At 34.0% G+C, this 16,038-nt stretch overlaps 1 protein-coding gene across 6 annotated transcripts in view; it reads left to right on the plus strand.

Annotated features, from left to right (window-relative positions):
• The window catches only part of SCAPER (S-phase cyclin A associated protein in the ER), a 439,517-nt gene that overhangs the window by 147,133 nt on the left and 276,346 nt on the right, over positions 1–16,038 (plus strand). For all 6 annotated transcript variants that reach the window (XM_045541852.1, XM_045541833.1, XM_045541866.1 and 3 more), the window contains 4 exons: positions 4,376–4,518; positions 13,611–13,692; positions 15,168–15,320; positions 15,883–15,990. In XM_045541852.1, the coding sequence (XP_045397808.1) occupies positions 4,376–4,518; positions 13,611–13,692; positions 15,168–15,320; positions 15,883–15,990 (486 nt within the window). The remainder of the gene's footprint in view (positions 1–4,375; positions 4,519–13,610; positions 13,693–15,167; positions 15,321–15,882; positions 15,991–16,038) is intronic.

Genomic DNA, 16,038 nt, shown 5'->3' on the forward strand with positions numbered 1-16,038 from the left:
GAGCAGTATCATCAGATACCTTAGGTATTTGGATTTTTAACCTCTGCGGCAAACCCTAAGTTAGCTAGCATTTTCAGGATGGAGAGAAGGGTTAAGGCATAAACTGTACTGCTGTTTAAATCCATTTTAGGTCTCCCTTAGTAAAATGCCTTACCCATAGACTCCTATAAGACTTGACCTTTTGGTATAGAGAATAAATTTTGCAGTATTCAAATATAAATGCATACATACTATGTTTATTATGACTAATATTTATTCTTTCATTCAATGATCATTTTATTGAGTTACTACAAGTTGTATGCTGTGCAAGGCTCAAGGCTATGAAAAATATTCAATGGGGAGACATATCTGCACATGAACAAATCTTATCCCATTAGGATAAGTGCTACAGTAAAGCCACTTTTCAGTAGCACAAAAGAGAACACTTTCCTTACATAGAGAGTGGAGAGGACATGAGGAAGTCAGGAAACGTTTCCTGGAGGAGATGATACTTTAAGTTTTAAAAAATGAAAGAGATGCAAATGATAACGTGGGAGGGCATTTCACACAGAAGAAGTTATAAGGGAACATTGCATGTAGAGTTAGGGAGCAGATCATGAAAAGCTTTGTTGTGTTAAAAATTAGGGATGTTATTAATATTTCATGATTCTTTATGTCACTAGTGTTAGTAAATTAAAATATCAATGCACTTTTAAGTTTATTGATTACTTTTTGCTATTTGTGGGCGTTAGAAAGCATTCCCATTTTTATCCCTGTTCTCCATTTGATCTGAGTCCAATGTATTATTTTAATGAGTGCTAAGCTAATTTATATTTAAAAATACAGAATGCTCCTATTAGAGAAACTATAGCTTTCCCTCTCCAAGGAGCCCAAGATTTTTATTTTTATCATTTATAAGTTAATTCTTTATTGACTTATACACTTTAAATGAGTAAATGATATGATACTTGAATTTTTAATTTGAATCTTCAGTATTATTTCTGTTTGTTTCTATACATCAGGGCCATTTTATAAAAATAATTATAGTTTTACATTATGTGTTACTTTTCAGCCATCATTAGGCATTAATAATTTGGAGATAAATAAGACATGAGCCTTGCCTTTACAGTAAATAAAAATTAAAGTTTAATATGAAAGAATATAATTAAAGTATGTACAAATTGCAACAGTACCACAGAGGAGGGAATAATTAGCTCTATTGTTTGGAGGAGAATGTCAGGGAAAATTCTCTGGAAAAGGTGACTTCTTAGTTGGGACTTGGGGCGAAGTATATAAGTAGTAGTGTATTTTTTTAAGTGGACATCTTTGATTCCTTCTTTGCAATTAGCACATTTGAGTATTTGAAATATAATAGTTATCTTCAGTTTAAAAATGATGACTCTCCGCAGTTTGGAATAGTCATTAAAGCTTAAAGAAAAGCTGAAAGTAGTAAGGAATTTCTCATACTAATCAGGACTTTAAAAATTGTTGTGGCCCTTCAGAATTATTTTCCTTTTCAAAAAATGTAGAAATATCCTATGGATTTAATTTTCAATGAAAAATTTTGAACGTATCTACTTATAGTTCAATTGAGATATATTGCCATTGTTAGAAAAATCCACTGGTAGTACATCACTAATATATATAATTAAAAATTTTTAAATATATGTGGTCATTATTAGATGTATAAGTCATGGAAACCAAGCATTCTATAAATACAAGAACAATAGTAAGATCCTAACCTAATACAGAATTTCAAAGACCCTCCATCTACTTTAATTTTACACTTGAGACATTCCTGTAAACTGTTTTTTGGGGGTTTTTCTGTTGTTTTTTTGAGACAGAGTCTCACTCTGTCACCCAGACTAGAGTGCAGTGGCATCATTGTAACTCACTGCAACCTCAAACTCCTGGACTCAAGTGATCCTCCTGCCTCAGCCTCCCGAGTAGCTGGGACTACAGGCGCACCATGATGCCTGGCTAATTTTTCTATTTTTTTTTTTTTTTTTTAAGTAGAGATAGGGTCTCACTCTTGCTCAGGCTGATCTCGAACTCCTGAGCTCAAGCGATCCTCCCGCCTCAGCCTCCCAGAGTTCTAGGATTACAGGCATGAGCCACTGGACTGGCCCATTCCTATAAACTGTTAAAGGGAGTTATGATCCTTATTCCTTTCAGGTAAAATACTGAGTACTGCTGTTGTATATCTCAGTTTGTCATTATTGTTGTGTATAGTCTTGATTGGTTAATTTTAAGCTCAATTTTTAAAGATAATTCTTTTTTGTTCTTCTGCCCCAATCATTTGAATTGTGTGTATCAAGAGAAGGTTGCAGAATCCTTTCTTAGGCTGCCATAAATACATCCCTGGTTTTGGGAAACAGAGGTTCTTCTGAAGGTTTGAGATTTAGTTATAGTTGTAATTATTTTGATGTATATTTTTATTCTTTACTTATAGGCATATAGATTTATAATACATGTTATTTTGCAAAGTCATACTTCACTTATTAAACAGATATTTAGGAATCTCTGTCCTTTGGAAGGTGATTTGTGGGGTGCAAAGTTTCATTTTTTATCTTTAGGGAACTTGAAGTTTAGATCAGGAAATGCTAGCTGAATTAAATGTGTTACTCATTAGCTGTATGGTTACTAATTTTCTAGTTATTAAAAGCAGAAATTAAGAGGTTGGGTAATTTTTGAAGTCCATCTTTCTATTAGTGCAGTGTTGGACTAGGTCTTATATCCATGAAAACAAGCACAAGTTGATGTTATGTTTATGAGTCAACAGTTTGGCTATATTGCACATACATAAAGTAATTTTATATAATATTAGCATATGTCCTTTATAAGATCAATTTATAATTTTTAGAATATGTTCCCAAACTTTTGTTTTTATAAAATATGAAATGACAAATTCTGTTTTAATTCTTTATATTTAATGCCTAAGCCTTTTGCATTTTATTGTGAAACGTTTTCAGACATAATGCAGATTCTTTTTAACTTTAAGTAAATTTGAGTATAAGAGAAAATATTTTTGTTCATATTTTCTTTAATGGAGAAAAATTTCTATACCAGATTTGATTATTTTCAATCTTAAAAGTTTTTGAGATCTTCTATAGCTAAGCAAATTTCCACATACTATTCTTGATTAGTAATGAGAAATAGCTACAACCAGTTCATGAATAGTATGCTAGACATTAAAAGAATATATTTAAACTTAACTGTATGACTCCAGCAGTCTGTGCTCTATCAGATATGCCCTCCTGAAATCTGTGTATTCCCTCCAATTCCCAGTCTACCCTTCTCCCTCTCCATCCACATCCCCTTAGGCCCCATGGAAAAAAGAAAAAAGGAGGGATCCTTTTGGCTTACTACTTTTAAAAGGTTTTCTTTCTCTGGGGTAGATAGAACTTGTTGTGGAGATGAAGTTACCATTGTGAGCTCAGTTAACTATTAGAAATGTTCAAATCTCTCTTCAGTGTTCTTGGAACAGAAACTGCTTTGTCAATTTTTTTCTGCTATCTCTTATTGAGCCGTTACTATGGCTAACCACTATACTGAGTGCTTACCTATATTACTAATTTAGATCTCACAGTACACTGAGACTCTTTAAGGTGAAGCAGCTTGCCCAAGTTTGTATAGATCAGCATATTCCATTAATCATAGAGGAGGGGCCAGGGAGAGGTTTTGGGAGCTACCTGGGGAATGGGGATGTATTGAAAGACATGTATCGATTACATGATGAACATGTTAGTAACATGGTGAAAATTAGCAGAGTACTGCTACTAGCAAATATCATAGGACACTATATTTTATGTTGTAGTTTACCCTATTTTAATATCTTCTGGCTTAATGGTGATGACGATGATAACTCATATTGAGAATTTTGTATATGCCAGGCCCTGTGGTAAGTGCTTTCCGTGTATTATCTAATCTGTTCTTTAAAACATCCTAAGAAATACATACTATTATCCTCCAGAAAAGTAAGGCACAAAGAATGTAACTAACTAGACCAGGGTCACCTAGCTAGTAAATAATGGGGCCAGGAAACAAGCTCTGCTGTATTGTATTAACCTGTTTCTCCTTCCCACAAGCATTCTTTGTTTGAATCTATTATGAAAGCTTAGTTCAGAAATAAATCTTAACTATGTTTTTTTTCCATCATGTTTAGGTGTTTCTGTGACCATAAGGCTTTAGAAGTGATTAATCAGGAAATACATGTTAAGTTCCCACAGAAGTATAACTTAGTGTTTGCTTAAAATTCTAAGCAGCAGTTTACCTAGAGTTAGGCTAGGTATCTACTTGGCTTAAATATGTAAGTTTGTATCAAAGCTTTGTCACCTTTAAATCATTTTTATTTTATGTATAATTCTAATATTTTAAAAAATATTTCTAACATTAGGAGCGCAAAAGAGCTCTTGAGGCAGAACGGCAAGCCCGTGTAGAAGAATTGTTGATGAAGAGGAAAGAACAAGAAGCCCGAATTGAACAACAGAGGCAAGAAAAGGAAAAAGCCCGGGAGGATGCAGCCCGGGAGAGAGCTAGGTACCTCATTTGCTATCTTGGTTTTGATCCTGATGAACATTTTGTGCTGAGTGAATATTCAAGTCAGGTCTTAAAGTCATTTACTGTCATGTAGATTTTTTTTAGAAATAGTCACAAGTAATTTTGTACTAAATTTTGGTTTTTCGGGAATTGTTGACATTGTACTCAAAATGGAAATTTTTTAAAATTTTGTATTAGATAAGAAACTTGATATTTCAAGATTTCCCGGTTGAAAAAATAGAATTCCTTTTTTTTTTTTTTTTAAGATGGAGTCTTGTTATGTTGCCCAGGTTAGTCTCAAACTCCTGGGCTTAAGAGATCCTCCTGTCTCAGCCTCCCAAGTAGGTGGGACTACAGGTGTGCCCCACCATATCTGGCTCAAAGAAATAGAATTTGGTTCTGCCTAGCTTAAGCAATAGGGAAGTTTGGGGAAGATATTGGGGGCATAAGTGATAGGAGGTTAGAGGGATCAGACTTGGAAGTGGCCAGCCATCAAAGGCTAGGTCATAAGAGCTGCAGCGGTGGTCTTTTGATGGAAATAGTCTGGTCAGAATGTTACCACTCTGATTATGATGATGACTTTTAGCTATCCCTACAGTTTTAATCACTTGTTTTAGATTCAAAGACACAGGATAAAAACATCCTCTGCCTCAATTATCAAAGCTTTATAGTAATTGTTGTTGTCTGATACTGTCACTCACCTTATTTTTCTTTTTTATTAGGACTGTCTTGGCCCTTTTTCACGTCTATTTTAGTTTTAGGATCAGCTTGCTCCATTGTATATTAAAAAAGAAACTGTAAATTTTTTGATTGGAATTTCATTGAATCTATAAATTCAGATGGGGAGTTTGATTTTTTTTTATATTGAATAGTCCCATTTGTGAGCATGCTGCTAAATGTTTTTCTTTACATAAGGTGTATAACCTTTTTCTATAAAAGGTTTTTGAATGCATTTCTTTTTACTTTGGTAAAGTATGTATATAACAAACTTGACCATTTTAATCATTTTTAAGTTTACAGCTCAGTGGCATTAAGCGCATTAATTTCCATGTAATCATTACCATATAGAGAAGGGAGTTAAGGGTGTCCGAATGGGGGCAGAAGAGGTCAAACTCTCGCTCTTTGCTGATAATATGCTATTATACCTAGAAAATCCCAAGGATTCAGCCAAGAGATTCCTGGAATTGATAAACGAATTCAGTAAAGTCTCAGGATACAAAATTAATGCACACAAATCAGTGGCATTCAAATACACCAATAACAGTCAAGCTGAAAATCAAATCAAAGAGGCAACACCTTTCACAATAGCATCAAAGAAAATTAAGTATTTAGGAATATATTTAATGAAGGAGGTGAGAGAGATTTATAGGGAGAACTACGAAACACTGAGAAAAGAAATTGTAGATGATGCGTGCAGATGGAAATCCATACCATGCTCATGGATTGGTAGAATCAATATTGTTAAAATGTCCATTCTACCTAAAGTGATCTACAGAATTAATGCAGTCCCTATCAAAATTCTACCATCATTCTTTACAGATTTAGAAAAAAGAATTCTACACTTTGTCTGGAACCAGAGAAGATGTCGTATAGCCAAAGCAATCTTAAGCAAAAAGAAAAAACTGGGAGACATCAGTCTGCCAGACTTCAGTCTTTACTACAAAGCTATAGTAACCAAAACAGTATTTTATTTTTTTGATGTTACTGGAAATGGAATTCTCTTCTTGATTTTTTTTCAGTTAGATCATTATTTGTATATACAAATGTTGCTGAGTTTTATGTGTTGACTTTGTGTCCTGCAACTTTACTGAATTTATTAGTTCCAACAGTTTTTTTTCTTTTTTCTTTTTAATTATTATGGGTACATAATAATTGTATGTCTTTATAGGCTACATGTGATATTTTGATACAGGCATATAATGTGACTTAATCAAATCAGAGTGGGGTATCCATCACCCCAGGCATTTGTTGTTTCTTTGTGTTAGGAACATTCCATTTCTACTCTTTTAGTTATTTTAAAGTACAGCTTAACTTACTATAGATTATAGTCACTTTGTTATGCTATCAAATATTGTTCATTCTATCTAACTATCTAACTACATTTTTATACCCATTAACCACCCCCACTTTTTCCCCTGCTCCCCTTGCCCGCGTCTGGTAACCATAATTCTGTTCTCTGTCTCCATGAGATCAATTGTTTTTAATATTTAGCTCCCACATAAGAGTGAGAACATGTGAGATTTGTCTTTCTGTGGTTGGCTTATTTCTTTCACTTCACCTAATGTTCTCCAGGTCCATCCACATTGTTGCAAATGGCCGGACTTCATTCTTTTTTGTGGCTATGTAATAATCCATCATGTATATGTACCACAATTTCTTTATCCATTCATCTATTGATGGACACTTAAGTTGATTCCAAATCTTGGCTATTGTGAATAGTGTTGCAATAAGTATGGTAGTGCAGGTATCTTTTTTATATGCTAATTTCCTCTCCTTTGGATATATAACCAGCAGTGGGATTGCTGGGTCATATGGTAGTTCTATTTTTAGGTTTTTGAGGAACCTCCATACTGTTTTCCATAGTGGTTGCGCTAATTTACATTTCAATGAACAGTGTATGAGGGTTCCCCTTTCTCTACACCCTCGCCAGCAGTCATTATTGCCTTTTTAATAAAAGCCATTTTAACTAGGGTAAGATGATAGCTCATTGTAGTTTTGATTTGCATTTCCCTGATGACTAATGATGTTGAGCATTTTTTCATATGCCCATTGGCCGTTTGCATGTCTTATTTTGTAAAATGTCTATTCAGATCCTTTGTGCATTTTTTAAATCAGCTTATTTGATTTTTTCCTATTGAGTTGTTGGAGTTCCTTATATATTCTAGTTATTAATCCCTTGTCAGATGGGTAGTTTGAAAATATTTTCTCCCATTATGTGAGTTGTCTCTTCCTTTTGTTGACTATTTCCTTTGCTGTGAAGAAGCTTTGTAGCTTGATGTGATTCTATTTATCCAATTTTGCTTTGGTTGCTTGTGCTTTAAGGGTACTACTCAAGAAATCATTGCTCAGATCAATGTCCTGAAGTGTTTCTTCAATGTTTTGTTTTATTAGTTTCATAATTTCAGGTCTTAGATTTAAGTCTTTAATCCATTTTGGTTTGATTTTTGTATATGGCAAGAGATAAGAGTCAAGTTTCATTTCAGGTATGATTGATGTTAGTTCTTCTTAGAATGCTTGGTAGAATTCAGCAGTAAAACCATTGGCTCCTAGACCTTTCCTTGATAGACTTTTTATTACTGCTTCTGTCTCATTACTTGTTATTGGTTTATTCAGGTTTTGGATTTCTTCCTAGTTCAATCTTGGTAGGTTGTATGTTTCTAGGAATTTATACCATGAGGCTTGTAAAAAACATTTTATTAGGTCATTAAATATGAAATGTCTGATTTCGAATCAAAACTGTAGTTTATTATATCTCAAACAAGAAGGAGTACAATTAATCAAAATATATGCCTAAACTATCAACACAATTTTGCCATCGTAACGATAGCTTGTTTATGCCAGCAGAAAAGAAGCCTGGAGTGTGAGTGGTAATGAAATCGTGAAAGGCGTTTTCCACATCTTGTTGAGAATTGAATATTTTTCCTTGCAAGAAGTGTTCCAAAGCCTAGGAGAAGTGATAGTCAGTTGGTGCAAGGTGGACTGGTGGTGAAAACGGTGGATGACAGAGAGTTTCCAAGTCCAGCTTCTGTAGTTTCAGCAGCGTTGTTTGTGCAACATGTGGTCGAGCATTGTCTTGCAAGAGAATTAGCCCGTTTCTGTTGACCAGTCTTGACTGCTTAATCACAAGCATCCTCATCATTTTGTCCAGTTGGTTGCAGTAGACATCTACTGTAATTGATGTTTCATGAAGCTGCAGATAGTATCAGCACTGGACCACCAAACAGACACCATTAGCTTTTTTTGATGAATATTTGGTTTTGGACTGTGTTTCGGCACTTCATCTTTATCTAACCATTGTGCTGAATGCTTGTGATTGTCAAAAAGAATCCATTTTTCATCACACGTAACAATACGGTGTAGAAATGGTTCACCTTTCTGTCGTGACTATGAAGAAAGGCAAGCTTTAAGACGATTTCTCTTGTGATGCTCGTTTAATTCATGCGATACCCATCTATCCAGCGTCTTTACCTTGTGGATTTGTTTCAAATGGTGCAATATTGTTGGAATAGTAATATCAAACCTTGCTGCCAATTCATGCATAGGTTGAGATGGATTCGCTTCTACTACAACCTTTTAGCTCGTCATTATCCACGTTGGTCTCAGGTTACCAATGTGGCTCATTTTTAAGATTCAAATCACCAGAATGGAAATTATCAAACCATTTATGTACTGTGTGTTCATGCTAGCCACATCCCTCCCAAACACTTTGCTGATATTTTGAGTTGTCTGTGCTGCATTTTCAAGCATGTGCTTTTTAATCTATGGCTTATCTTTTCTTTTTTAAATAATTTCTTTGAAGAACAAAAGTTTAAAATTTTGAAGTTCAGTATATCAAATTTTTATTTTCTGTGTAATGCATTTTATGTCATATTGAAGAAGTCTTTGTCTAACCCAAAATCACAAAGAGTTTCTCCTATGTTTTCTTCGAGAAATATGTCAGTTTGAGCACTTACATTTAGGTCTGATTCCTTTTAACTTTTGTAAATTGTATGAGACAAAGATCTAAATTTATTTGTTTACATATAGATAGCCAATTACCACAGCACTATTTGCTGAAAAGTCTGTCCTTTTGCCATTTAATTGTTTTGCCAGCTTTTAAAGATCAATTGACCATAGAATCTAGACTCTTTCTTTATATTGATATCTATATGTCTGTTCTTGTGTCAGTACCACACAGTTTTAATTACTGTAGCTTTATAGCATATTTTGAAGTCAGCATAAGTTCTTCAACTTTGTTGATCTTTTTCAAAGTTGTGTTTCCATATAAATTTTAGGATCAACCTGCCAGTATCTACAAAAAGGCCTGCAGGGATTTTAATAGAATTGCTTTGAATCTATAGATCAGTCTAGGGAGAATTGCCATCTTTACAATATTGTGTATTATAATCCATTAATAAGATGTTTCTCTCTGTTTGTTTAGATCTCCTTTTATTTCTGACATTTTGTAGTTTTTTCATATATAGGTCTTATACTTCTTTTCTTAAATTTATTCCTAAGTATTTTTTTGAAGCTATTGTGAATGGAATTGTTTTCTTTGTTTCATTTTTGGATTTTTCTTGGCAGTATATAGAAATATAGTAGATTTTTTTATATATTTCGTTTTACAATCTTGTTTTTAATGACTTTGTTAAACTTGCTTACTTATTAAGATGCTCCTTGACTTAAGATGGGTTTATATCCCAATATGCTCATCGTAAAGTCAAAACATCGTAAGTTGAATGATCTAAGCCAGGGATCATCTATATTAGTTTGGTAGGGTTTTTCTTGGTGGGGGGGCTCCTTAGTATCTTTTATATAAAGGCTCATGGCATCTGTGAATTAAATTTATTTCTTACTTTCTGATGTGGATACCATTATTTTCTTTTTCTTGTCCTATTGCACTGTCTAGATCCATATTCATCTTGTTTTTTTTTTTTTTGTTGTTGTTGTTGTTCCAGCTGTAGGATCAGCCAGTTTTTTAAGGAGTCCTGGTTCTTTTTATTGGAAAGGGGTTGTCATTGTTTTTGTTTTAACTGTTTCTGTTTCTCTGTTGAGGTTGCCTGTTTGAGTCATCGTCATCATATTTTTCTTTTCTAATTATTTTGACATACTTTCTTTTAATTCTCTAAACATATTTTTAATGGCTGTTCAACCATGTAGTAATCTTTGTGTGCTAAATTCAATATATGGCTTCATTCAGAGATAGTTTCAGTTGATTGCTTTTTTCCCTAAGCATGGCTATACTTCTTTGTATGTCTCAGAATTTTTTATTGACAGATGGACATTTTAGATTATATATTTTAGCAACTCTGCAGTTTTTCATTAAAAAAATCCTTCTAAATTTGTTGTTTGTCTTTGGTTGATTTTCAGAGTCTTGAAATACTTGTTTTTAACAATTTTGTCCTGTTTTATATTTCCTTTTTTGGAAGAGGATTCACTGATGTCTCTTCTACTCCATAGCTAAAAGCCCTACCCCTACTGTTTTCTTCAAATTAAAAACATTCTTATCAAAACAAAATTTGTGTAATTTACAAAGCCAAATAGTATGTTACTATTATAATAAAGAATAGTGTTCCCTGGCCCCATGTTTCTCTACCTTCCATTACTATTTTTGTGGGGCAAACTACTTCAGCTTTATTAAGCTGAAGACATCTGTCTTTAAACTGTCTGATATTCACTTCCATGTTTCTGAATAATATACATATATTGTTATCTCTTGAATTTTCAGTTCTAGAAATTATCTGTTTCCTAAAAAGAAGGATGAGGTTTTATTAATAGTATTACCTCTCATATCCCTACTTTATACTCAAGTTCCTCTTCCTCCGTCTTCGATTTGGTTAAATCGTTATTCTGTCACTCTCTGTTACTTACCCCTGAGCTGTTTAATATACTATAATCTGATTACATTTACCTTTGTTGTTTAGCTTTCTGTTGTCTCTGAGTTAGTAATTGCCTTGTGTTTTAATTTGATTGGTTTCCTATGAAGCAGTCACCGAATCCTTCTCAATCACTCAAAGAGAACTGAAAATTCGGAACATTTTAAAACATCATTCTGTCAATTTAATTTTCTTCTTGGAGACATCCCTTTGAATTCTCCTGTCCTTTGGCTTCAGTCTGGGTTGATTAATCTTTAGGTCTGTTGCAGAGCTGTTATCCTACAACTTCTTTTCACCTCTCTTCTGTGTTGAAATGTTTGTTCTGGTTTTACATTTCTTCCTTTTTCTGAATAAATTCTTAGTTTGCTAGAACATATTCTTGAGTAGCTTGCAGAGAAACCATTCATGGGAGCTAATTTTTTTTTTTTTGAGATAGTGTAAATGATCTGAAAACAGTTTATTCTGCCTCCCAGTTGATCAGGAATGGAATACTAGATTGAAAATCATTTCCCTCATAATTTTGAAGACATTCTTTGTCTTCTAGCTCCTAGTGTTGCTACTGAGAAGTCCATTTTCATAATTCTTGTTTCTTTATGTATGACTTGTTTTTAATCCTCAGAAACCTCTATACCAGGTGATTTGGAATTTCAATTTCAAGATGATGTAACTTTATGTTTATGTTCATTGTGACAGTGTGCTCTTTCAGTCTGGAAACTCATGCCCCTTGGTTTTGAGAAGTATTTTAATTTTTAAATAATTTGATTTCCTCCACCCCATTTTTCTCTTTTTTTTTTCCTGAAATCCCTTATTAGCAGATCTTGCACTTTCTGAATTTAATCTTTTAATTTTCTTATCCTTTCACCTCTGTTTTCCACTTTGATGAATTTTTATTCTACTTGCTAGAAGACTTTTTCATTTTTATTTTTTAACATTTCATTAAAAATGTTCAAATTTAAAAATTTTTCTCTTTACGTATATTTATAAATGCTTCTTTCTGTGATTATTCCTTTCTTAAAAATAGCATTCTGTTCTTGTTTTATGGGTACAACATATTCTCTTATTCACCTGAAGATGTTAATTATAGTTTCTTTTGCTTCTTTTATTTCTTTCTTTCTGTGTTTGGTTTTTTTTTTTTTTTTTTTGGTTGTTTGTTTTTGAGACAAGGTCTCACTCTGTCACCCAGGCTGGAGTGCAGTAATGCTAGCATAGCTCGTTGCAACCTCAACTTCCTGGGCTCAAGTGATCCTCCCACCTCAGCCTGGAGTAGCTGGGAATACAGGTGTGTTCCACCATACCCAGCTAATTTTTTGTTATTTTTTGTAGAGATGCAGTCTTGCTTTGTTGCCCAGGCTGGTCTAGAACTCTTGGCCTCAAGCCATCCTTCCGCCTTGGCCTCCCAAAGTGCTGGGATCACAGGCATGAGCCATGGTGCCCAGCCTATTTTTCTCTTTTCTTTTATCACTTTCATGTGTTGGTTTTGGTCTCTGTCTTCACATTAGAAATTTTTAAAAAATATCTGATAATCATTGGCTCTATATTCATTTTAAGAATGAGGCACCCAGAAGCTGTTTGAGAGCTCTAACTTTGTTAGAAGGACTTTCTGAATAATGACACTAACTCTCAGGTGATCTATAGGGAACTGGCCATTTATTTGGAGGACCGCCCCCTCCCTCCTCCCGCCGAACTTTCTTTCTGTTGGCCTTTTTCTTGGACTGCTCCAAGAGACGAATTTTCTTTGGGGGTTCTGGGGGAAGTGGTATATAAACCTGGCCATTTATGTCTCACCATTTCAATATGTAGATTTTCACTTAAACTTCCTATTTTCTGTATATTATCTCACCTCTGATTTGCCTTCTGTCTTGAATGCAGGGTTGGTCTATTCAGCCCCCCAGAGAGTAATTTCCCAGCCATCTGCCAGAGTGGGGAGGTGATTTGGAGACTTGCTAGTCTTTAAAGGCTTTACCAATCTGCTTGTTTTCATCCCCAATCTTTATCCCTTCCTTCATAAGTGAATAGTTTCTCCAGTTTCTGAGCTTTTATGGAATTTTACTAGTAGAATTACCTTGCTTATTAGTTTCTCCCTGAAAGCTTAGATTTCAGCTTTCTCAGGATTGCTTTTCAGTTTCTGAAATTTTGGTGTCCATCTTTTGTGATTATTTCCTCTCCTATTCTCTTTGCCTTTGTGAGTTTGTGCCTTTTCTATTCCTTTCTTATAGTTTTAGTGGGTTTTTGCAGGGGAACAGAGATAAATGTATGTTTTCAACATGTCATATTTAAATGACAATCTCAGAGCTAATATTTAGACCCATTTCATAGCTAATAATTTCTATTGCTTCCCAAACATTTAATGAACAACATATTTGGAACTTAGTAGATCCTCAGAAAATAATAATTTTTAAAATATTAATAATAGCCCTTTAGAATACATGAGCCTGTGTGTTCTAATTGTGGTTTTAAACGTCATAAGATGTTTTACTTCGAGAAGTTGAGTTTATAATTTTTCCTGTCTTCTCACAGAGACAGGGAAGAACGATTGGCAGCACTCACAGCTGCTCAGCAAGAAGCCATGGAAGAGCTACAGAAAAAAATTCAGCTCAAGGTAGGGATATTATACATTTTTAATTTGACATTTTAGGGTTTGCAATGGTGCGTGAGATTAAAATTTTATCTGTAGAACACAAAATTAAATTAATCTGTGTTCTCAATCTTTGGACAACAAGGCTTATATGATTTGGCTTATGATAATTTCTAACTCAACATCTGGAAACCAAATTTACTTTGATAAGGTAGATAGAGCCATTGAGGAAAATAATTAAAGGAAGTTTAATGTTTCCTATTTTTATTAAGCAATTCATTAATGACTTAAAGTCATTACTGCTAGGGTTCTGATATTTACAGGTTTTAATCATTTAGAAGTAAACTAAAAGATGTTTCTTATTTGTCTCACTTGATTTAAATGCTTATCAATTACATAATTATAGCTTGGGAGATATGATAAACTGACTTTTTCTAGAAAATTTTTACTATTACAACATATAGGCAGTCTCTAGCAATGTGAATATTTCTCATTATATCACAGTTATTTACATGGTGGCTCCTCACAGGGATAGTGTACCCTTAAGGTAAAGAACCATATTTTACTATTTTTATAGTCCTAGAAATGTGGCATTGATTTAAATTTAATGCATCAAAATATTTATATAGTTTTGTGATAGGTAGGCAAGGGGATACAGAAATGGGTAAGACATGATTCCAGTTTTCAAGAAACTCATAATCTAGTGTGAGACTCAGATCCTAAGCAGAGAATTTCCATATTACACAGAGGTATACTTGGAGTGCTACGTATGGAAGCACAGGGGAGGACGCTTAGTCTAACACAAGGGTGTCAGAGGTCAGGGAATTAGTTTTTGAGAACAGTTCCTGAACTAGATCTTGAAAGAAGGATGAGTTGGTTGGGTAGGAGAATGCATAGGTGGGTGGGATGCCACTCCAGCACAAGGGTCTAAAATAGTTTTTTTTTTCTTTCTGGGATAGTCACTGGAGTTGTAGAAATGGAGTGGGGGTAGGTATTATTAATAGAGGTCTGTGTCATGATGAACCTTGTCTGCTATGTGGATAAATGTGGGCTTTACCTGTGGCTTAACATTTTGCACAGTGTGTTCAAGGAAGTGCTTCTCGAAAGTGTGTTGTGGGCAAATAATTTGTAAAATGCTGCTTATCATAAGCTGGGTTTATTGAGTTGTAGAGCACAGTGACATACTAGCAGCTATATAAAGTTGTATGTTAAAAACCTGTTTGGCTTTAACTTACTATTTTCCAAATTTATTTGTCCATGGAACCTCTTCCACAAAACACTTATTAATATCCCATGGAGTACACTTTAGGAAACATTACTTTGCATGTGGGAGATATTAAAGGGCTTTATGTAAACCCTTTGTCTTCAGTGTGCAAGTTAATATGGAAATAAGACATTCCCCTATTATTTTAAAAGTTTTAATGGAAATATTAATTTTCCAAGTTCTCAGTATAATTTGAATAATTTTTGAAATTCCTGCTCTTCGACTTCATCTATAGCACGATGAAAGCATTCGAAGGCACATGGAACAGATTGAACAAAGAAAAGAAAAAGCTGCTGAGTTAAGCAGTGGGCGACATGCAAATACTGATTATGCCCCCAAACTGACCCCATATGAAAGAAAGAAGCAGTGTTCCCTCTGTAATGTCCTGGTAAGTTGTCATTATCAATATTGTGATGATATATTATAATTTATTACTAAAGTTTATGAAACCATGGAAATTTATTATTCTAGCCTTTTAAAACTCATGCTAAGGCATCTGCTGAGTGCCATGGATTTCTTTTTGCCATGAATGATTTTGAATGAAAAGTAAGTAGTACAAATGATATTAGCATTTAGGAATAGCAGTGCAAAGTGCTAAAGAATGCAGTTGCTACTAAAATGAATGTTTACTTGCTTAATGGTAGCCCAAGTCAATATTTTTGGGTATTAGAACTAAAAAGGAAAGCGACATTTTCAGTGCTGAGATTTGAACCTTCAAACTTAGAGGAAATAATTTTCTTTTAGGCTGCCTGTGATGAATGGCATGCTTTTTTTGACCATGTGTCTTCTAGGGGATTCTCAGAATTGTTTTCTAAGGAAAATATTTTAAAGACTGATATGTAAACACTAGAGTGATCTAAATTTGCATGTGGCATATTGGATTGAATGTGCAGTATTTAAAATTAGATATAATGTTAGTTAATCAAATTGCTTTGATTTTATGCTTTTAGATCTCTTCAGAGGTATATCTTTTTAGCCACATTAAAGGGAAAAAACACCAGCAAGCTGTGAGAGAAAATAGCAGCATCCAAGGGCGAGAACTTTCAGATGAAGAAGTGGTAAGCTTTACTTTTGTTCATTTACAGTTATTTATTGAGTACCTAGTA

This window comes from Lemur catta, chromosome 1, assembly GCF_020740605.2.
Source record: "Lemur catta isolate mLemCat1 chromosome 1, mLemCat1.pri, whole genome shotgun sequence".
Taxonomy (NCBI): Eukaryota; Metazoa; Chordata; class Mammalia; order Primates; family Lemuridae; genus Lemur; species Lemur catta.